The 22,650-nt window shown below is 45.5% G+C and overlaps 1 protein-coding gene across 1 annotated transcript; it reads right to left on the bottom strand.

The window, feature by feature from the left end:
• Nucleotides 1–3,144: 3,144 nt before the first annotated feature.
• On the bottom strand, nucleotides 3,145–22,411 carry CDRT4 (CMT1A duplicated region transcript 4). The gene is made up of 4 exons (XM_045984906.1): nucleotides 22,273–22,411; nucleotides 17,976–18,057; nucleotides 5,305–5,379; nucleotides 3,145–3,602 (listed from the first exon to the last, which is right to left on the bottom strand). The coding sequence occupies exons 2-4, from the start codon at nucleotides 18,043–18,045 to the stop codon at nucleotides 3,145–3,147; spliced, it is 603 nt and encodes a 200-aa protein (XP_045840862.1). The 5' UTR covers nucleotides 18,046–18,057; nucleotides 22,273–22,411.
• Nucleotides 22,412–22,650: the final 239 nt, after the last annotated feature.

Raw genomic sequence — 22,650 nt, 5'->3', positions numbered from 1 at the left:
GGAGGTCAAGCATTACTGTTTAAACACCAACGGTGGAATTTGCAAATGGGTAAATACCATTTTGTGCGCAGGAGCCAAAGAATTTGTTCAAAAACAGCTACTCAGTATGTGTCAGGAGGAGGCCTTGGTTACAAAGCAACGGAGAAAGGGCAACAAAATATGGATTCTGGTGTTTCGTAAACCGACCATGGCAGGGAGACTAAGTGAAATGGCTCTCCTGCCAAATAGAATAATTCCAGATGCCAAGGAGATAAATTAGAGGCTGCAGTCTGTGGAACATCAGACAGAGCTAGTCTCTAGTCTCTAGCTCTCTCGTCCCCTCTTAGAGGTGAAAGTTCCAATATGTTCAGAGGAACTGGAGATAGCCCAACCCCCTCCAGTCTGGACAGGCCCATGAGCTTCCATGAGGAAGAATCCCCATTCCGTTCCATGCCCCACCTGCTCGGATCAGATTTCAGCGCCCGGAAGGGCTGCACGCCTGTTCTGGGAGCACCAGGAATCTCTCTCAGGTTCTCATGAACAAAGTTGGTGCCGCCGAGCATCCACTGGCCTCTGGCAGGCCCAGGGCAGTGGGATCCTGCATGCTAGGGTGTTGTGAAATCAAGAAACTCTCCCCCCTCCCTTCCTGTGCATACTCAGTGCTTTCTAGGGTTTTAGCAAAAGAGCCTTTTAGGAGGATTTTGACTCATTGCTCCCCACCTCCATCACGCTCAGGGAGGTCTGGAGCAGAAGACAATCTAAGCAACAGGGATTACTGAGAATCACCCTCCCTCCCCCAATGTGGAGGCTTCATGACTGGGTCCAGCTGCTCTTGTTTAACTGTGTCTTTCCTGCAGTGCTCATGCAAATGTAGTCAAAGCTGGTCAAATCCCCCTGTGGTGGCCTGGCCGTGAACCCCAGCTTGGGCTCAAACAGAGTCCCCCATTTCAAAAGGAATTAGGCTTTTTCTTTCTTAAAACGGTCTTAGGAGGCAGTGTGTCTGGACTAGAGTCCCAGATATGAGCAATTTTCATCACAACGTAAGGTGTTAATAATGTCCTTCTACTCGTGCTTCTGTTGTTATAATAGGTTGAGAATTAACTCAATCTAAACACTGTTACCTGTAAAACCATCATTTTAATTTAGAGAATATACAGATACTTTGTAAAAACTATTAAACACCTAAAAAAAAAAACTTAAAAAAAAAAAGAAAAAGTAACTGCTTTGCCCTCCAAGAGGGATTGGAAGAAATAATCCCAAATCTCAATAAACTCTAACACTCAATGTTAGACATTTGCTGAGACTAGCTTTGCTCATGAGGACCTGAGAGACATCCCTGTGCTCCCAGAACAGACAAATCTACTCCCAAATCTACTTCAAATATACTCTGGCTTTAAACTCCCATGAAAGGAGAGAAAAGAGAAAAATTCTCGTTGGGAGGAATTTACCACCTGCTTCCATGTCTATAAATGATCCACAGACACGAAATACAGTCATTCAGATTCACTGGAAACCACCTATATTTTTGTAAGAATTCATTCTGGCCAAGACCTGGCAACCCAGGAATGAGTCCAGGGCTCCTCTAATTTGTGAAGCTGTCCCAGTGCTACTCACAGCAGCCAGAGGTGAATGCCAAAATTTCTGCAAGATTCCTGTGTGGAGAGAATGCATGTGTAGGGTAAACTTGATTTCTTCAAATGGCATTTATAGCAACTTGCCTCTACATATCCGTTAGGGAAGCAAGATGGGTATCAACCGCTTCATGAATGTAAATACAGAAATTCAGGTGAGGTCGGAGAAAAGCTACCAATGGAGGCATGCTATAATCAATAGACAAACTCCGGTTGTGAGATCAGCTAGGTCTCCCTATCATAACTAGATTCCCCTTGCATCTAAAGACAAGCCTGTCTGCTTTGAGACTAAGTTTAACATCACTTGCTTTGGGGCCAATTGGGAACTGCCCAGAGCACGGATGGACCAGTGCTAAGTGTGGTCTGACAAATTACAGCTGGGGTCCAGCCAGGAACTTCTCCCCTGCCAACTTGACTCCACAAGGCAAGCCTTAAAGTAGTACAGGGGAGGAAATCCTCCATTTCTCAGCAGGGGACACTCACACCCTCCACGGCCACTTTGTAAACCCACCAAGGAGTAAACATCTCAATTCCAAGTTCAGGTGCCTGGTGGAGCAAGGTGGGCTCACTCAGAACACCAGCGTGCTAGTTTTGAAGCTGATGTATTCCTGGCTTCCAGTCTATCCTTTCCTCCAATGCTGAGATGTTGGCATTCAGGATTCTACAAACCACATTCCTGCTTTCCTCCCTGATAGGCTCCTGATAGGTATAGGCTCATACCCTATCAGGGGGTATGGGGCAGTGAGGGGGAGCTTTGAGACTGGAAGGGGAGGAAGGAATTCTCTCCTGGTTTGCTTCCTGTTTACCCCTCTGCTGGCTTCCTCTCCCTGTCTGTTTCCACTGGCAACACTTCTTGTTCTCTCGGGCAGGGTCAATTCCTTCCAGAAGCATTTGAGTCCAGTTTTTGGTTTTCTCAACCATCGCAGAATCAAACTCAGCCCAAGAGCTCCCCCTCCACAGAGACTGAGATACCCTCCCTGCTGGAAATTTCCTCCAAGCTCAAGGACACCAGAACCCACTGAGGAGTATCCCCTACCCTGCCCAGTCTCAAAAATCTGAGATTGAGCCCACATGCCTACTCCCCAAGTGCCTAACTTTTAATAAGTCCAATATCTTGCCTTTGCTCCCCCAGCCTTGGGAAACCTGCTTCCTTGCAGGTGGCTACCTGCACTAATACCCTTGGGCTCTCGTCCCACCTTTCCAGTTACCTGGTTAATAATTCTATTGGATTACCTCTGGTATGGTTTCTCTGTCCTGCCTGGACTGGAACTCATTCATCCTCAGTTAGGTTCTGAGCATGTATGGCAGGAACTGGGGCGTGGGGTTTCCCAAGCCCATCTGACTGTGATGCTGGAGGGGCTGTACCTGCCCACCCACGGCCCACATTCAGATCTGGTTTATCTCAGCCAACCTCTGCACAAGCAGGGACAAGTTCACATTTAAAGGGCATAGGGAAATTTGCTGCACATGGAGCTTAATTACTGTAGGATCGTGGTGGAGGGATGACTGGAGGGATGACTGCAGGGACTCCCTGCTAAACACTGGAATGTTTCTCTTTGCTGACTAGAAGGGAGCTGTACGGAAGCAGCCTCATCATGGGTTTTCGAGAGAAGATGATCTTGTTATAGTTTGCAGTGGGATTTTCTCTGGAATCCGTATGGAAGTGCCTTGGCTCTGGCATAGTGGAGGGACCTGTGGCCGGTACGGAGTAGGAGCTCCACACTGACAGCATGGTCTCTGACCTCATGTCCTTCAACACCAAGTTTCCAGGGCCCTTAGAGGACTTTTTCCTTTTCAGCTGCGTGATGCTGGCCAGCTTGTTCTGCCTCGATGTCCGTTGGCTTTCCTCGAGTGCCTGTGCGCATTCCAGATCTCTAGCTTTGCTTTTCTCGATGAGTCTCTTCACCATCGGGGACATATATGTCACATAGGCTGGCCAGGGGCTGTGTTTCTCAAGCACACAGGAGGGAAGCCCGATGTTCTCTGTGAGTTCTACCAGCAAAGAGAAAGACAGGAGATTTAGAGGAGCTTGCCTACAATAATCCAGCAGCGGGACCAGGTTTGAACTTTTCCCCATCATGTATAATTGGCCTTACACCCCTTGTATTCAGTGAGAATAAAATCAAAGCCAAAGATGGGAGATTGAATGACATTCCATGGGGGTATATCAATTAAAAAACAGCATGGTGGTAAAGGGTGGGGAACTTGGGAGTCCAGCCGGCTTGGCTTCAGACCTTTGTATAATATTAAACTGTTTACACTCTGGACTTCTATTTCTTTTCCACCAACAAAAGTGGTTACCAAGAGGCCACTGTAAGGATTTAAAAAAGCAATATGTTTTAAGGGCTTGGAACGGTTCAGCTTAGAGCCTGAAAACATGGGCTCTGCCATTAGACTGGTTGAGCCCAAATTCCTTCTCTACCCATGCAATCCCTGTGAATCTGAGGAACCCGTTAGCCCTTTTAAACCTTAGTTGCTTTCGGTGCAAAATCATGGTTAGAATATAATCAATTTCACAGAGCCTTTTGTGGGTTCAAGGAAATGTAAAGCTTTTCGCACAGTACCTGGCACATAATAATCAGTAAATAACTATGAACGTTTTGGCTATGTCTCCTCTCCTGTACTATTTTGTGTAATCCCCCAGTTAACTGAGGATGAGATCGAGGCCGACTAGCTTGCATAACTAGTGAACGGTGGGTTTGAACTCAAATCTAACAGGCTCAGAAATCTATAAGCTTTTCACTATAGTGATGGCCAGAAGTTTTGGGTATTTGGGGTAGGGAGGCTTTCTTAGAAAATTCTATTTATGAGTTTAACAAGCCTCTTCCTTTGTAGATACCAAATCATGGGCAGGTCATTCCCTCCCTCGTCCCTCTGCAACTTCACTCTGTCTAGCAGAAATGCCTTGTGATTTCTCTCCTGATGGTGCTATATTCCTTGTTTTCTCAAAGGGTGCATTACTTTGATCATTTGAATAGGGGTTTGGGAGGCAAGGAAGTTAAAAGGTTGATCTTGCCATCTTCAACCTAAATTCAGTGAAAAACACTATCACTGGGCAAAGTCAGAGAAAATACAGATCATACAGTTTATTCCCAGGCTGCCTGTGGACATTCAGGAGCTGGAGCTCATCTAGGGACAGATCTGTCAGTAAAGAATGTGTTGCGAAAGTCTTCATCTCCCTGCAAAAGTTGTCTATTATTCTGCCTAAGGCAAGATGTGTGACATCACCTCTCACTAAAAGAAAAAAAAAAAATGCACATCGAAGCTTCCAAATGCAGACTTGATGGTTCATCTTCGTCTCCTCCAAGCAAACGCAAAATGCCGAGATCTCGGGTGCCTGGATAGCTCAGTCAGTAGAGGATGCACGTGACTCTTGGTCTAGGGGTTGTGAGTTCAAGCCCCATGTTGGGTCCATGGAGATTACTTAAAAACAAAGTTTTTAAAAAATACAAAGTATCTTGCAGGTTGAGGCATTTGCTTGTATCTGGCAGAGGTGAAACTGTATCTGTCTGGAACAAAATGAGCAACAAGTCCTCCTTCATGCCCCACCCCCACCGGCAAGCGGCATACTTTCTACCTGCGTAATGAGAGTGGCCACGCTGAGCCCCACCTCGATGCCTCCCCACCCCAGATCTCTCAGCTTTAGCTCTCAGCTCGCAGCAGGAGCTCCCATTGCTAACGTCCCAAGCCCTACCTTCTTCTGTCCTTATCTTTCGTGCATCGATCACCTCCATCACTAAAGAGTTCTTCACATCGAAGGCCCAAAGACCTTAGGAAAAATAACACTCGTTAGCCAGGGCTAGCACAGAGTGAACTGAGAGAAGAGGACGCACTTTCCACGGAGCTACGTGGGCTCCACACAAGAGGTCAAAGTAAACACCATTTTCTCTACCAGCATCCAAACATGGTCATATTACTGGGCCAAGTTTCTGTCTTCTGGCTGCACTTCTCAGCCAGCATTGCGAGGAAGGTGGTCACACCTATGGGCAGTTTGAGGGGAAGTGCGGTCTAGTGGTTCTCAAACTGTGGGATGCATCTGTCTAAAGGGCTTGTTAAAACACAGGGTGCGGGGGTGCTGGGGTGGCTCAGTGGGGTAAGCCTCTGCCTTTGGCTCAGGTCATGATCTCAGGGTCCTGGGATGGAGCCCCGCGTCGGACTCTCTGCTCAATGGGGAGCCTCCTTCCCCCTCTCTCTCTGCCTGCCTCTTGCCTGCTTCTCTGCCTACTTGTGATCTCTCTCTCTCTGTGTGTCAAATAAATAAATAAAATCTTTAAAAAGAAAAAAAAAAAACCCACAGGGTGCAGAGCCCCACCTCCAGAGCTCCTGATTCGACAATCAATGTTCTAAACCGTTAGTGGGGAGGGAAATGCTGGCCGTCTGTGAGGTTTTATTATTAACCCCTAGTGATAAGAATCAGGTCCAAGAGGTCTCTGTAGGTCCTTTCCAGTTCTAAGACAGGAAAATGTGCATCTGGGAATTTTTAGCCAAGCATTCATTATTTTGTAAGTCCTGTCTGGCCATCTCTGTGAACCTTGAACATTTGAAATGCCATGGAGTGTTTCTACCAACACCTGTGAATGTCCAGTGAAAAAAGTCTCAGATGGTTTTTCCTTAGTTCCCAGGTGATGCTGGTGCTGTGGGTCAGGAGATCACACTTGGAGAACCTCCAGTCTAGAGCAGTGCTTCTCAAACTTTAGTGAACACTAGCATTGCCTGGAGAGCTTGTCCAAGCAGACACCAGGGCCCGCCCACCCTGTGATTCTGACTCAGTAGATCTGCTAGGGAGACCTGGGAATGTACATTTCCAAGAAGCTCCCAGGGGAGGCTGCTGGTCTGAGGACCACACACTGAGTAACGCTGCTTTAACTGAATAACGATCCCATGCGTTTCTTTCCGCTGCAGCATCTGCAGGGATGTGTGAAACTTGCTGGTGTGTGAAACATTCCCCTGAGATAAGCAAATTCCCAGGTTCTCCACCTATTTTTTTTCCTCCTAACCAAGGAAGTATGTTACTGACATGGCTAACCTTAAATTCCACTATATTTCTAAAGTAAGTTATTCCCAATGTCAGCATTTTATTATAACACACTAAACAAAGGATAGCGCATCCTAAACATTTAATCATACTCTTTTAAAAAAAAAAAGTTACTTTTGGTCAAACCTGCTCAGATCCAGGCCTTATGCAGTCCCTACTATTCTGTCTTAGTGGCAATCTTTCATGACAACACATTTTTAGGAGAACGCACAGTATCATTTTTCTGAGGTTGGAGAAGAATAATGTTCACGTGGACCTCTAGCCTACAGCCTCAGGTAATAATGAGCAACAAAAAAAGAAAGTCCTACATCTCCCTCTAAGCCCCACCATGGATCTCAGGATTGCAGACCACTCGCCCCAAGTTCCCAGTAATGAAGAGATTGTCACCCCCAGTGCTCACCCAGCAGCCTGTTCACCTCCAGTGGAAGAGATTTCTTGACTTATCTACCATGCAGCAGAACTTTTGGAAGTGTACGATAGGATTCATCCATCGTGCCAGATGATGGGGAAATGTTTTGAATTCATGATATTTTGAGAGTTTGGATAAGACCTTTTATCCTTGCATCTAAGTTTCTAACTAATAAACCCCAAAGCCTCAAAGAGGCTCAGTTCTTAGCAAACCATTTGTTCCAATGCCCACGTGCATTCATATAACCCAACATCTCGCCCAAAGTCTCTCATCATATCTCACGGGACCCCCTACAATAGTCTTCTGTGGCTCATAAACAATTCTACAGAATGGTAGGTTTTTGCTATACCTGGTGATGCAGGAACCAGGCAACTACAGACCCAAGGCAGGGAATGTTTGAGATGGCCTCAGAACACATGGGGAGGACTTGTTTGTTTGAAAATAAAGGAGACAAATAGTTGACATTAAGTCTGAAGACAAGCTGTGGGCTTTTATAATTTCCTTCAACTCTGGCACAAAGGTTCCATTTTTGTCTCCCTGTAAATGAAATGCAAACCAGCAGTCTACAGACAGAAACAGCATTGATGGGAGGGGCAGGAGGCATAACATTGAAGTGGGTTTCTTGTTTCTCCTACAGGCACAAAGGCTTATGTTCAGTCCACTGGGTTTTCAAGCCCAGCCCTTCCCACCCCAACCCATCTCTTGTCCCACCATTTCCAGAACCTCATCTGATATGCCGCACTTGGCTTAAATAAATTCAAAGGAGTGACACTTACCTAGAATCTGTCTCAGATTTGTGACCCTGATCGTGTTCCTTAATGTCTTGGGACCTCCATTATCTCTCTGCTCTGTTTCTCTCACAGAGGTTATGGCTGTTATAATAAACTGTCCAGAAACTAAAGTGCTTCTAAACCAGCAGCCCTCCAACTTTACCGCATATTGGAATTGCCGGGGATCTTTTAAAAATTCATATGTCTGGTTCCCACCTGCAGCGCTGTGATTTAGTTGAAATGGAATGAAATACAGCCGTCAGAATTGAAAAGCGTGGTTCTAATGTGCAGCAAAGTTGGGAACCACTGTTCTAGGAACCAAATCAAGAAACACTGGCGATTTATAGGGTATTCATTACTTAGAAATAGGAAACAGGTTTGGGAGATCATTCAGTCCTTTTGCAATTTTAAGACATACTTTCGTTGAAGGATCCTTGGATATATATGTATAAATATATACATAGTACTAAATGTCAGCGGCCTTTAAACATTTAAAAGGACCATAGTGCATTTCCACAACCACCTGCCAAAACCAGAATTTACTTGGATCAAAGGACAGCCAGAGCCTTTAAGTACTGAGCTAAGAAAACTGGCTGTGGAGAGCATTCTCATCCAACGCTAATCTCACCCTCTGTCTGTGGCCACAAGCTGCATCCTTATCTCAGGAAACCATCTTGCAAAGGGATTTTGTGGATTCCAGGCAGGACTGATGGATGAGTGCATTGACACAAGTCAACCCCACTCAGACTTTCTAGCCCACCAATACTGTGGAAGTGATGCTATTTGCTCGCTCATGATGGGCAAAGCATTACCTTCATCTAGTAATTCTTAAACCATGTCCCATAGAGTGCAAGAATCTCTCAAGACGTTAATTGGTGTTACTTATAGAGTGGGGAAATAGAGTCACCCTGTAAGGCTACGTAGATTGTTTAATCCAGGGGACAGAGCAGGCATGCCTCAGTCAGGGAAGTTTGAAGAATGATCTGTTCAATAAATTCCTTTTGCGCAGGACTTCTCAGAGCCTGTAATGAGCTACCTTGTTCTTTTACCTTCCAAAAGGGACATCGCTATGCAATATCCCCTCATCTCATTTGACCAGGACCTCATCCATCCACCCATCCATCCGATCCCTAGAGCATATCATGGAACTAGTAATCAGTAAACATTTGTGTGGATTCTAAAGCAATGTCCTTCTGCATCCTTGTTTTGGAACTCTGAGCATCAGACACAGTGATAACATAAAAGGATGGAAGGATGAACTTGCTCAAGGTATAGCCAGATCTTTCATGACTCACTTCCTCTGAAATCAGCCTCAGAAACTCGGTCCTGCAAAGGAGTCCACACCAAGAACAAGCCAACGTGAGGGCCTTGTGCTCTGTTGGAAACTAGACTTCTTTCCTCGTTTCAGCCTATCTCCTCTCTGCAGGCATCTCATCTTGCTTACCTCTCATCTCCCACCCTTCTCCTTGAGCCGTACCCAAGAGTCGTGTCTGACCCCAGAAGGAGAACAATTTCCCAAACAGGAAACTGATGTGGGCTGTTGTTCCACCTCTGCCTGCTATCTACCCCCACACCTCGCATATCCTCCCCTGCCCTCTGTTTCCTTTTCTGCCCTCTGGCTGCTCTTCATTTATTTTGGCTGAAGAGGAAGTTGCCACTTAAGCTATTAGCATCTTGGAAGGTTTATCTCTAAAATCAGCAGAACTGTTCCTGGGCAGAAATCAACTTGGTACAGTTTGCGGTTGATGTGTTCGTGTCCATCCCAAGTGGCCTCCCCAGGAGACACAGAAAGCCCCCCTCTTATAGGCCAAATGCATGCTCTGACCTCCTGCATTCCAGGGAAATCCAGTGCCCATCCAACAAGCTTCCTATTAACCCTGCCTCATCATGACTCTCTCCATCTCACTACCCTGCCCCTCCCACGGATGTTATGGAAACCCTTGTCATAGTCTTACCTCTACCTGCTCAGCTCTAGGGGGCTACACACATTGTAATGGTTTGATGTGTCTTTAAGGACACTGATGGTGGGGTACATAGGGAAACCTAGAACTGTTAAGAGAGGAGAGTGAGAGTGGGGAAAGGCAAGCTAGTCTCCCCCTCTCTATATGCAACAATATGCCCACTTCCTATCCTCATCTCTACCCCTCCCCAAACACATACACTCCAAACTCCAAGGAGAGAAGAAACAAGCCCATTACTGCACTCTGTTAAGTTGTACCTGATGGACAGCCTAATTGGTAGTTGTCAGCCTGTTCTGATATAGACCATGCCTCTCTCTGGGGGAAGCAACTCTCTCTGAGTCCATCTGGGGTGGGGAGGTGGGAGTCTGATCAGAATTGCCCAACTTCTAACACACAGACCTGGCATTACTGACTCACCATTTATGGTGGGTGGTACAGGGATACACTGCTTCTGGAAAATGCATCTGTCCTCTACATATTTTCTCTAACAATTATGCGTGTGCCTTGAGAGAGACAGAGCGGAAATCAAGTCCAAGTACCTATGGCCAAGCGATATCAGTTCATTCACACAGGCATTCATTCAACACCGAGTTCCAAGCACTACACCTTTAATGTGTGCGGGTTGTGCTCACCCAAAACACCTTAAGAATTCTCCACGTTCACCCCTTGCTTTGGGGTCATTTCTCCCCAATGTCAAAGGCTTACAAGGCAGATCTGTTTTCTCTGCCAATAACAAATCAAACAAGAATAATCCTTCACCAGTCTTCTTCATCCTCAAGAAAAAAAAACAAAAACAGAGACGTCTCTGTGCAGAGGTCAAGGCAAGTCCCAGGAGGCACTCTGCAGAGGGTTACTGAGCGTCCCCACGTACCAGGTACCACGGTGAGGGCTGGAGACACAAAGCAGAATCAGGCATAGCCTTGGTTCCAGGAACTCACAGCCCCTTGAAGAGGACAGACCACAAGCTTCCTAGTTTGTGGGTGGGGAGAGATGTCCAAAAACAGATTTGAGAAGAGAAGATGTGTTTGTGCTGAGTCTTGAAAGACAGGGGAAATGATGGTCGGCGGGCATGGTTTAAATGCCTGCCTCAGTGTTTTCAAATGTTGAGTGGTGTGCTCAGGGTCCACCTTCTTCTTCCAGTTTGCAGATCATAGAGGCTATTTCCAAATGGTATCCTTTCTGCATATGAACTACAGTGCTGAGCTGGCTGAAGGAACACTTTACAAATTCACTACAGGAAGAATCACAGGCCATTGTATACCTATCCGGTAGAGCTACGGATCTGAGTTTTATATTTAACCCAAGGCCTACTCAGTCATAAATATTAAAATTTCCATCTTGAGATGTGACATGAAGACCCATTAGGCACAAAGCACATGCGGGCATGTTATCTGTAGCTCACTTTCCAAATCTTAACATCAAATTTCTGGAACAAGCCAAATAGGCATAATCCGAGGAGAGATTTTCAACCTTTCCTTTCATGGACATTCTGGGGACACCTGTGCCTGGATAAGCTAGACAGGTAGGACAGATGTGGAAAAACAGGCAGCAAGAAATAGTTTTATAATTTCCTATTCAGGAAACCAAATATGAAAGGCTGTCAGCAATTTGTGCGCAGAGACCCTCCCTTTGCCTGGCAGCTGGCTCATGAGCCATGGGACTATGAAACTGTGGGCCCCGCGATGTTTAATCAATCAGAGAAAGGAAGTCCTGCTTCATGGGAACAATGGAGCATTGTGAACCTACATAACACATGGGGGAAACAGGCAGGCATTTCCCAGGACTGGCCTCCATCAATGGGCCAGACCACCCCCTTTTGAAAGGCTCAGAGCACTAGGAACCCAGGCCAGCGTTTGTTTTGAAGAAGGTGAGTTGCATTTGAGACTTGGCCTTGAAGCAAAACACTAAAGTAGCTGCCTTCTCTAGGATTCAATTGTTCCATCAGCCTATTGACAGTATGTCCGTAGCATCACACAGTTACCCCAGTTCGTGCCAGCATGTAAGAAAATCCACTCATCGCCCGTGGCTTGCACCCAGCCCTTGGGTCACAGACAATATCAATTATAATTAAATCAAAATTCTCAAATGTCCGGGGGTTGAGTTGTCCCTACCTGAACCACAATCCCAACAAATTGTCCTCCTGAAAACTGAGAGACTGACTGTGCTTTGTCCCAGATCCCCTTGTCCATACTCAGCAACAACCTTGGTCCCAAAACAACTCACAAAATGGAAATGAAGCAAAAGGAAGAGGTGATGTTTGGGACCGAGGCCAAGGAAGGAGAGCTTTGAAGATGGGTACTCAGCACTCTTACTGGTGGAGGCTAATTTCAATGCTGTGCTAAGATAGTTCTAGCTGATTAGCATAGTCCCATACTCTTTCCTGCATGCGGCCAGCCCCCTCGTGCACTGGCAGATTGTGGGGAGGAATCAGAACAAATCATCACCTTTCTTAGAAAAGCAATTCAAGGCGTGTGTCCTGTGAGTGATGGCCAGTTGCATCCTGCTGTTTTTATTTACATGTGGCCTCGTAACAGAAATTATACACCAGCACTATAGAAAGTTTGGAAAATATTTTTTTAATTTCATGATCCCTGTTTGCCAATACACAACATTTATCTAAGTGCTCTCATTCTTGGCTTATGTGGTGATGGCCACAGGGTGTACACATCCTTCTAAACCATCATTTTTGTCCTAACATTAAGTTTGTATTTTCTCAAATGAAACAAGATGGGATCGGGAGGGAGAAAAATCATGAGACCTTTTTTTTTTTATCTTATTTATTTATTTATTTATTTTTAATCTAATTTTATTTTTTATTAACATATCATGTATTATTAGCTCCAGGGGTACAAGTCTTTTTATATCTTTTTTGTTATTTTATTTTATTTTATTAACATATAATGTATTATTAGCCCCAGGGGTACAGGTCTGTGAATCGCCAGGTTTACACATTTCACAGCACTCACCATAGCACATACCCTCCCCAATGTCCATAACCCCACCACCCTCTCCCTATCCCCTCCCCCTGGCAACCCTCAGTTTGTTTTGTGAGATTAAGAGTCACTTATGGTTTGTCTCCCTCCCAATCCCATCTTGTTTCATTTATTCTTTTCCTACCCCCCAAGCCCCCCATGTTGCATCTCCACTTCCTCATATCAGGGAGATCATATGATAGTTGTCTTTCTCTGATTGACCATAATACACTCGTACCCCTGAGGCTAATAATACATTATATGTTAATAAAAATTTTTTTTTAATTTTTAAAAGGATTGTATTTTCTCATGTTCTTAAAGTCCTCATGGTTATTTTAGAGGCTGCTTAGTAATACATCGAGTGAATGACCTATTATGAATCATGCCTGCATTTGGGGATTTTAAGGTGTTCCAATTTTAGTTGCTGTAAGTGATGGCAGTGTCTTCTAAAATGGAGAATTCATTGGTGTCCTTCTGTTGTTTATAAACCTGTATATAGCAAGGTGCTCAGGAAATGTTGGCTGCTGGTTTTTAGTCTCCCAAAGATCTCAGTACTGCCAAAACCACTCTCCTCTCATTGCTGAGAGGTGATTTGTATCCTCCCTGCTCCCCTGTCTTCATGGACAAAGAGCAATTGGGACATATGTGGCCATAGTCTCTAGGGGTCCTACCATCTCCTAGGTTTGTCGTTCACTGGAGCACAACCCATCATGATGAGGTCAGAAAGTGATACAAAATCTGTGAGTGATGGCTCCCCGTGCCAAAATGAGGCAGACTTCAGGGAGAAGAACTGTAGCTAAACTCCTCCCTCTGCCCCATCACCCCATCTGGAAGGGTCAGGAGAGAAGTTAAAAAGAATCAGCTCCCTGGGGACAAGACCAGCCGTGCTCAGGGAAGTTGCCCCCCAGAAGCCGCCTACAAGCTGCAGTGCTTTAAATGTATGTGTGATCAAGGAGCTAGCAATGAGATCAATGAAAAATACTCTTAATTTTCCAGGTATGGTGCCTGGAGCTCAAAGTGTGGAGCCAAGTGAAAGCCAGTCAACACCGACTCCAAACAAAGAAGGTACAAAATATTCCAGCCAACTGTCAAGACATTGGGTGACTGTGGAAGGAACCAAAGAACCTCAAAAAGCAAGCCAATTCCCCATAAAAGGACAAAGAGCATGAGCCTTTTAGTGAAGGGGCCACCAATTCCAACTCCCCACTCCACCCTCCAGCAGTAATGAAACCATCCCAGCAATATCGCTCCCAACTGAGTTCATATATATTCTTGACAAGGTCCCTGAGTCATCAAGAAATTGTCAAATTGTGTGCCATATTTTCTAGTGAGAAAGCAAGGAAGTATGAAAAAGATCTTTCCAAAGTTTACAAGTTTCCTCCAGCAATGTGCAAAAGGAAAGGGTGCCAGGAACTTGGAAACATCCATATTTGTTCTCCAAAAAGTGACTGAATAGAAAAGGGGGGCTTCCCTGGTTATATAGGTTGATGAAAGTGGTCCCTTTTGCTCTTGTTGACGCAGCAATCTTCTGAAAATTGACATATCAAATTACTCAGGTGTATGTCCCATTATAAGTTATTATATTGGCAGCCTGAATTATTAATCATTTTCCATTGAGTGTGGTCAAAATCACTTACCCAAAACCATATCACTCTACCACTTTGTACCACTAGGACCTTGATAGTTAACCAAAACATGTTCCTAGAACCCATCTCTCTTCTGAGAATAGATTCTTATTTCTAACAGCATATTAAACACGTCTCTCTAAGTGTTTTGTCTTTCGTCTGTTTGAAACTAAGTCAGTATCTGCTATTACATCCATATTTCCACAAACATCTCCTCCATCTCCATGCCTGGTATCTGTCAATGACATCACCATCCTTCCTGACACTCAATGTAGAAACTCAACTCCTCCTACTTCTCACACCCTGAATCCAGGCTCTGTTCTCTAAATGTCTTCCCACCCCTATTCTTTTTCCCTCTTGCTTATCCTCCATATGGTGGCCACAAGAATTATCATTTATAAATATATTCATTCATCCATTCCACAAATATTTACTGAGGGCTTATTCAGGCACTACTCCAGGCACAACATTCTAATGAGAGAAAAACAACTGAGGAGGTTCTGATGGTGTCACACTTCTGTTCAAAAAATATTTACTATTTCCAAGAATGCCCCTTCCTTAAAATTCGGTCCCAGAAAAGCCTCCAATCCAGGCTCCTAACACTATGATTCTCCGCTGCACACAAACATAGAGACACATGTGCACTCGACTCATTCCCCCACACTGGCCAAGCCCTAGACATGTACCACTGCCTTTGCCCTGAGCCTTCTTCTCACTCCCCACTTTGGGGAGCTGCATGTCCCCCAAAACCCAGAGCATAACTCAACCACTCAGAGAAATCTTTCCTAACCCTCCCAGGGAGAAAATCTGTCCTTCCCCTGTGTTCTTGGCAGAAGGCAAACATGACCCTGTTATAAATAGCATTTACAACATTATATGAAGAAAATTGTCAGGGATCAAGAGGTGTTGGATTTATTTGGAAACTTAAGTAAACTGATAAAACTGTGCTCAAAATCTGAAAAGCTGAGGACAAGAAGCTGAAATGTGGAGATACGCCCACCCTTATACATCCCTGGGACTTTTCTGCAACAAATGCTTTGTTGGATCATCACCAAAGGACATGCCCTCTCTTCTCTTGAGGGAGGGCTGCTTTTCCCCTGCAGACCCACAAGTTTCAGGACCTGGAGGATGGTATTCATCTTCCTTACTTCCCCCTGCCATTCTTAAACCATTTTCCTCCCTTCTCCTTTGAAGCTCACCCTATCAGACCATACCACCCCATACCACCTGGTTGTTGCCAACTTCTGTCCTTCAGCTGCTGGCAACTTCAGTTTCTGGCACACTGGCTTCTTTGCACCATGATCACCCTGTTATCAACAGTGGTCTCTTCACCATCTCATGAATGATGCATGCACGCTGCCTTCCCTCCCATTACAATGGATAAAATGTCCACATTCTTATCAAAAACATCTCTCCAGACTCCTCCTCCTCTTGTCTTCCAAAATGCAATGGTTATGGGTAATAGTTGCCCACCCTTGTGTCCTTGAAACATCTTCCTACTTGGCTTCTGTGACATCATACAGACCTGTTTTCCTCCCATTTCACTTGTCACCCTCATTTTCAGATTCCGCTGATGTTTTCTGGGCTACTTCCCTTTTTGTATCTCCACTTGTCCCCAGGATGACATCAGGGAGTTCTGTGGCCTTGAAGCTCATCAATTTGCCAAATCCTACCACTAACCTGACCCCTTCCCCAAAGACCAAACATATATATCTAACTGCCAACTCTACGTTGTCATTTGTATGTCTAATAGGACCTCAACTCCTCATGGTTCAAGCACAACTCTCCGCCTTATTCCCTAAAATGTTCCTCTCCAGTCTTCCATCATTCACCAAATCACCCAAGTCAAAAATGTCAAGGTTGTCTTTGATTTCTCTTGATTCTTCACTTAGTACATCCAGTTCATTATCTTCTCCCCATTCACACTCTGCCATAATGTAACTTCTTTACATCTCCACCCTAGTCCAAGACATCAACATCTATTCACTGGACTACTGGATACCAGAGCACTGGTCTCCCTGCTTCCACTCTTATGCCCTTACAATTCCTTCTCCAAAGAAGACCCAGAGGGATCATTTTTAAATATAAGTCAGATTAAATCATTCCACGTGCAATACCCCCAATGGCTCTGCATGCCTTCTGAGGTACAATGCAAATTCCTTACCTTGGCCTACAAAGTTCTCCTTGATCTAGCCCCCACCTACCCTTCTGGCCTTCACCAGTTTCACTCCCCCACCACTCCCTGCAGAGCCACACTGGCCTTCCTCCTCCTCTCAAACCCACCAAGCTTGTTCCCATGTTAGCGTCCTTCTCCAGCCTCTGCCTGGGATGCACTTTTTTCTGAGTTCCACATGGGTTTTTCCTTCTTACAAGTCAGGATCCAGCCTAAATGTGGATTCTTCAAGGCCTTCCATGACAATCTAGAGTAGCCACTGATCACTACCAAATCTCCTATTTTAGTTCTGTGAATAACACCATCCCTAACTGATATATATCCTATGATTTGTTTATCTGTTTACTTTCTCTTAACCAGCTAGCAGATTGGTTCCATAAGAGCAGGGATCTCATTCATCACATTCCCTGTCCTCAGGCACTTGGATTAAAATCATTAGATAAATGAATGTTCCTGCAAATGCCACAAAAATTACCTCTGTAATTTCTATGAATTTTTGGAAATCCAAACATCAGGCAGCTACCCACCCATGCAGGGGGCACAAAGGGAACCACGGACTAAATGACCTGACTAGAGCTACTACTAAAGAAGGTTGATTGGCAAAGGTGGGACATCACCCTGATAAATATGACAAACAGATTATGGTTCACGGAAAGGCCTGGGTTCAAGTCCTAGCACCATCACTTACTGCTTCCAAGTGGGCAATCATCTCCCCTCTCTCAGAGCCTTAGGGTTTCCCCATCTATAAAATGGGAATGATACGTCTCCCTCGCAGGATTTTGATAAAGATTAAATGAGAAACTGTATGGGAAGTGCCCAGAAGGAGCAACACTTGGAGCCACAACCATCCAGGATTCCAGTCTCCTGAAGAAGCTAAGTGAAACCTTACTAATATGAAAAGTCCACAGGACCTAAATGTATCCAATTCCAACTCAAGCCCTACTCTGCTTTCCCTCTCAACGTGCCTGTGCATTCCTATCTGGTCCAGCACGTGTTCTGTCCCCTCTGCTCCCACCAGACATGGTCAGGTCTCACCTATACCCGATGCCATAGCTGGGGTATCTTCCACCTGTGATTCTGGATGTAACTGCCTTTTCACGGACATGTTTTCTTTCCTCAGAATGATTATAAATTAGATGCATGCTCCTCCCAATACCTCCCTCACCCCACTGGTCTCCCTTCCAGGGGCTGGTCCAGTGACATTTCCCTTGGGAGGCTGGTCAGCCCTGCACCCTCTTGTATTTCAACTACCAGGGACATTTGTTTCACTGTCTGTTACTTAGCTGGATATTCCTCCCTTCCTACATTGTGTTTCTTAAAGCGCAGAAGTAAGATCTTTAATTTCCAATCAACTCCCAGACCACACGTCACCTACTTTGAAGACTAACTATGGTCAAGTTCTAAGGCCAGACTTGCCTACCTTTTTCTGATCTCTTCTTGTCCTTCCTTCTCCCATCTGGAAGTTCTTGCAAGTCTCTGGTGCAGTTCATTTAACTAAGTTTCTGAGAAAAATAGAATGAGAAAGGTAAACTTGTAAAACATATTATATTGTAACTAATATGCATAGTTTTGGGGGAAGTGGGCAGTTGAGTGTATAGAAAACCGTTACCTACAGTTGAAAGAGAAAATAGCAACTGCCAATCCCCCAGAGGTCAAGGAGGGAGGGGTCTCCTGAAATTGGGGAGAAATATTTAGTTACTAGTCTCAAATGAATCTTTCTAGGCACAAATATACACACGTAGTATACAATGACACATCATTGCTGTCCACATCGAAAATATGTGTGGGAAACATGCCAGGAAATTTTGAAGTTCTGACAAAAGGAGTTTCTGTTGAGTCAGAAACTCAATTAAGCAATGGGGGCTGTAATGTGTCTCCTTGGCATGGAGGAGGGATGCGTCAAATGCTTTTAAGATCCGGGAACAGGCCCCTCATGGAGTGTGTTGTGTGGACATCCTCTGCCCAATGAAGGCCTGGACTTTGAGGTCCACCCACGTGCAGCACCACAGGACATGCTCTCTCCTTGTTGTTCTTGTTGTGTTTCTGTGACATCATTGTGTACATCAACATCTCAAGAGGGCAACTGATAAGAGAATTAGCCACAGTTCCTAAAAAGGCAAGGCTGTGTAGTAGACAATTGTTCCAGCAAAGTACGAGATAGAATGAAGAACATGAGCTCAGGGCAGTCCAGCGGCTGCTTAGCTGTGTGACCAGAAATAAGATACCTCAACCTCCTGATCTCTGCGTGCTCATCTCTACAAGAGGGGCAGTAACTACACTTGGATGGCCATGAGGCTTTTTGCCATAAGATAATTCAGATAAAGCCCTGGGCACATGACCTAGGCCCATGGTAAGATCCTACTGGTTGGGTTGTGGTCATCATCATGAAGGCAGGACTGTGATATTTTCCTCAATGCCAAAGCAATGTGGTTCCGTTTTCAGGCTGGAGAAATTAACCAAATGTGTCTCCTTCAAAATGGACAACCAAGCTGAAGATCAGGGAAGAGACTGGAGCAGTGAGAGGTCAGAGGATGAGCTCAGGGCACCCTCCAATACCATCCTGCTGTCCCCACATGTCACCCATCCCATCCCAACTTTCAGGTCCCGACAGCCCTTCTTACACCATCCACTCCCCAAAATGACACCCTCTAGAGATCATCTCTGAGCCCAGGCAGGTCTGAGACATCTGTGTTCACATGCACTCATACACACATAACCCCGAGTAGAACACCCATAGAGTACACACACACATACACACACGTACACACATGCATACACAAACACTGTGTTAACTCTCCCATATCACCAGCCATGTCTACCATGCAAACTTCAGCTTTGACATCCCCTGTCCCAGATGGGTTCTATTTCTCTTCTCAGGTCACTGCAGCCCTGGGCTAGAATGGCTTAATGAGAAAACTGGGCCAAGAAGTCTCACCAGATTCCCAGTAGGAATAATCTGGAGACTCAGGTATGCAAACAACTTTAAAAGGGACACGGGGTGGAGCACAGAATTGGAGTCGGGAGAACTGGTTTGAAAAATCCAGCTTCATTTCTGTATGTCCAGTCTTGAGCAAGTTACTTAATCTTTCTGAACCTCAGTTTTCCCAGATCCAGGATGAGAAATGTCCTGTCCCGTTCATGTTTAGGGTAACACAATTAATTCAGGCAAAAGCATTTCATGACCCAAAAAGATCTTTCTGAGTCTGCTTTCCTGTTGAAGACAATGAACCCTGAACTAATGGTATAAATTTCATTCTCTGGTTTATGACCAGGGCTCATTTTGGTAACAAGAATACCAAAAAACACTGGAATCCAAGGTGAGCACGAGATGAACTCTAGCGAAAGCTGCTGGGTTGTGAAGCTCTATTCTTGAGTGACCAAGACCACCGAGAGAGGGCTGTCTTGGGCTTGTCTGCTGTCCCTGGAGAAAGGGTACGATCAGACGGAAGAATGGAGTTTAAGTGTATCTGGTTTGGAAGTTTGGAATCATTTGCCCCTGAGAAGTCCCCAATAAGACTATTACAAGAGGGTACGAACCTCTCAGGAGCAGTGAGAATAAACACAAAGCTCCTCACCCCTAACCCCTCACAGCCACTGACTTATCAGAACTAGTGGGGAGACAAGGCCCACAGGCTGAACAGACTCAGCAGCAACTGGACCCAAAGGCCTGTGGTAGGCAGCCTCCAAGATGGCCCCAGTGAGCCCCTGCTGGTATTCACATCCTAAGGAAATCCCTCTCCTTGAGTATGGGCTACATCTAGAGACTCCCTTCCAACAAATAGAAGATGGAAAAATGGCGGAATGTCACTTCAGAGGTTAACTTAAAAAAAACTGTGGCTTCTATCTCGAGCATGTTCTCTCTCGTGCTCTCTCTTGTTCATTCTGAGAGAAGCCAGCTGCCATATTACAAGCTGCCCTATGGGGAAGCCTCGTGGCCAACAGCCCATAACCATGTGAGTGAGAATGGAAGCAGACCCTCCCCCAGTTAAGCTTTCAGATGGGACCACAGCCCCAGCCAAAGCCATGACTGCACCCTCATGGAGAGACCATGACGCAGTTACGTTACACTTGGATTCTTGACTGGCAGAAACTGCGAGATAATAGACGTTTGTTCCAACTGAGTCTTGGGGTAATTTGTCGCACAGCAAGAGATACAAGGCCCCTACCAGACGGAGCCCCTGAGACGAAGAGGGAAGAGAGCTTCCTATCCTGCCAGCAGTGGGATGATATGACTACATCATCCCACTCCCTTCTCTAGGGAACCAGGCAATTTCTACTGGAAGGAGGCAACTTTTCTAAGTGAAGCATATATAGTTATAAAGTACCACAGAAATAAAGCCATCCTGTAAAAGCCAATTTTGACCAGGCCATTCATGGCACAGCAAACATACCGATGGAGGGATGGAGTAAGGCATGGAGCAAGGTGTGAAGGGGGGCTCGGAGACGGTACTGGGGCACTTGCCTTGCATAGTACTTGAGAGATATAGGAAGTTGAAATTGTAGAGCGTTCTCTTTAAGACCAGGTAAAAGGGTCTTTGGCATAAAAATGGCTTTATGAGAGCAGCCAGATCAAAATGTCAGGTTCTATCATGGAACGTTTTTTTTTGTTTTTTTTCATGAGATCCATTTTATTTATTTTTTCAGCGTAACAGTATTCATTCTTTTTGCACAACACCCAGTGCTTCATGGAACGATTTTATCCAACCCCAACACATACTCTTTGGGCTTCTCCTCTATCCTGAAGACAGGAGGACTGCCACCAATCTTTCTTTCCTGCTTGTGCATGCACAGGCACACACACACACACACACACACACACACACACACACACACACACAATATCCAGGAGCAGGTTTCCTGGGTCCAAAAGCACAAGGTCTAAAATGATGTGAATTTCAAGGTCACCGTCTGCCTCACACCCTACTTGGATTTGAGCTCTTCCAGTTCAACAGGCTGAAAGGCACCTGCCCAGAGGCTGAAGCTTCACCAAGAACTCTACAGAGAGCAAGTCCTTGTGGGATCCCATGAGAGATCCCCCTGTATTGCTCATCAGCTCAGAACACAAGAATGAAAACATTGTTTATTGTGGCTGGCGGAAATGAAGAGCACCTTTATCCTGGAATGGATCCCGTTAGTTTCCTGAAGTTCTCTATCTTTAAAACTATTGACTTATCAACACTTAATGAAGAATGTCTCCCACGGCCCCATGCGGTCCTGTGGTCATCTTCCTAAGCAATAAGTAATACCAGTAGTTACAAGTTGCCACAATCCCCAACCCCTGTGGTTCTGAGAGATCCATTCAGCTCTGTTCGGGACAGTTCCTTCCAGTCCAACTTTCTAGCCCTCATGTCTCTAAGCGTCTCTCTGCCTCAGTTTCCCTGTGTAAAATTAAGGATTTGGGTCTCCCGTCTCCCGTCCAGCTCTGTCCTCCTGCGTATCTCTGAAACCTCATACCGCAGGCCCCAGAAACTGGAATGCGCTCCAGTTTCCCAATATCCCACCAAATGAATTCCTTATGAGCACAACTTCTGGGTTTATACTAACAGAGAAAACACTGCAAGGCCTGACCTTCAAAACTCAGCTTGTTCTCACTCCCTGCTGTGTTTTGAGAAAGAAAAGCTAACTTTTGCCCTCTAGGGTGGGAAATGTGAAAGGCAGAAGCCCGGGGCTCCGAGCTGGGACCACAACAAACCCCGCCAGGCGCAAAGCCCACAGACCTGGCGCTGACAGTCTTTCCATCCACCGAGTGGAAATTCTAGATGCAGAAGGTGCCCAGACGGACCCTGCTCTTGCTCCCCTGCCAACCGCCGTAAACCTGTTTCTGTCCTGTTGGAGTTGCAACATGGAGCCAGAAATCTGGAAGAATTTAACACCCAGTCGGTTCAGACACAGGAAAACATTGTTCAAAGCAAACACTGGAATCCCTCCCTCATCATCCAGGAATGTAGAGACTGGGTTGAGATCAGCAGCTTCTCAGAAAAGCCATCCCTATGCTGCTCTGTTTGGGGCTACGGCCCAGGACGGCCAGGAGGGGCTCCGGAGCTCTGTTCTGACGGAGACTTGGTCAAGGCTGGGAGGTCAGCACGTGGGGCCTC

Source organism: Meles meles, chromosome 18 (assembly GCF_922984935.1).
Source record: "Meles meles chromosome 18, mMelMel3.1 paternal haplotype, whole genome shotgun sequence".
Taxonomy (NCBI): Eukaryota; Metazoa; Chordata; class Mammalia; order Carnivora; family Mustelidae; genus Meles; species Meles meles.
Note: the sequence above shows the minus strand (reverse complement) of the source record. Positions and strands in the feature narration are given on the sequence as shown.

Excerpts from the sequence above, each read along its gene's own strand:
- CDRT4 (XM_045984906.1), bottom strand. The coding sequence starts at position 18,045 with ATGAACTGCACCAGAGACTTGCAAGAACTTCCAGATGGGAGAAGGAAG. Across the intron at positions 5,380-17,975 it reads CAAGAAGAGATCAGAAAAAG|GTCTTTGGGCCTTCGATGTG; the intron begins GTAGGCAAGTCT and ends ATTTTTCCTAAG. Across the intron at positions 3,603-5,304 it reads AAAGATAAGGACAGAAGAAG|AACTCACAGAGAACATCGGG; the intron begins GTAGGGCTTGGG and ends CTTTGCTGGTAG.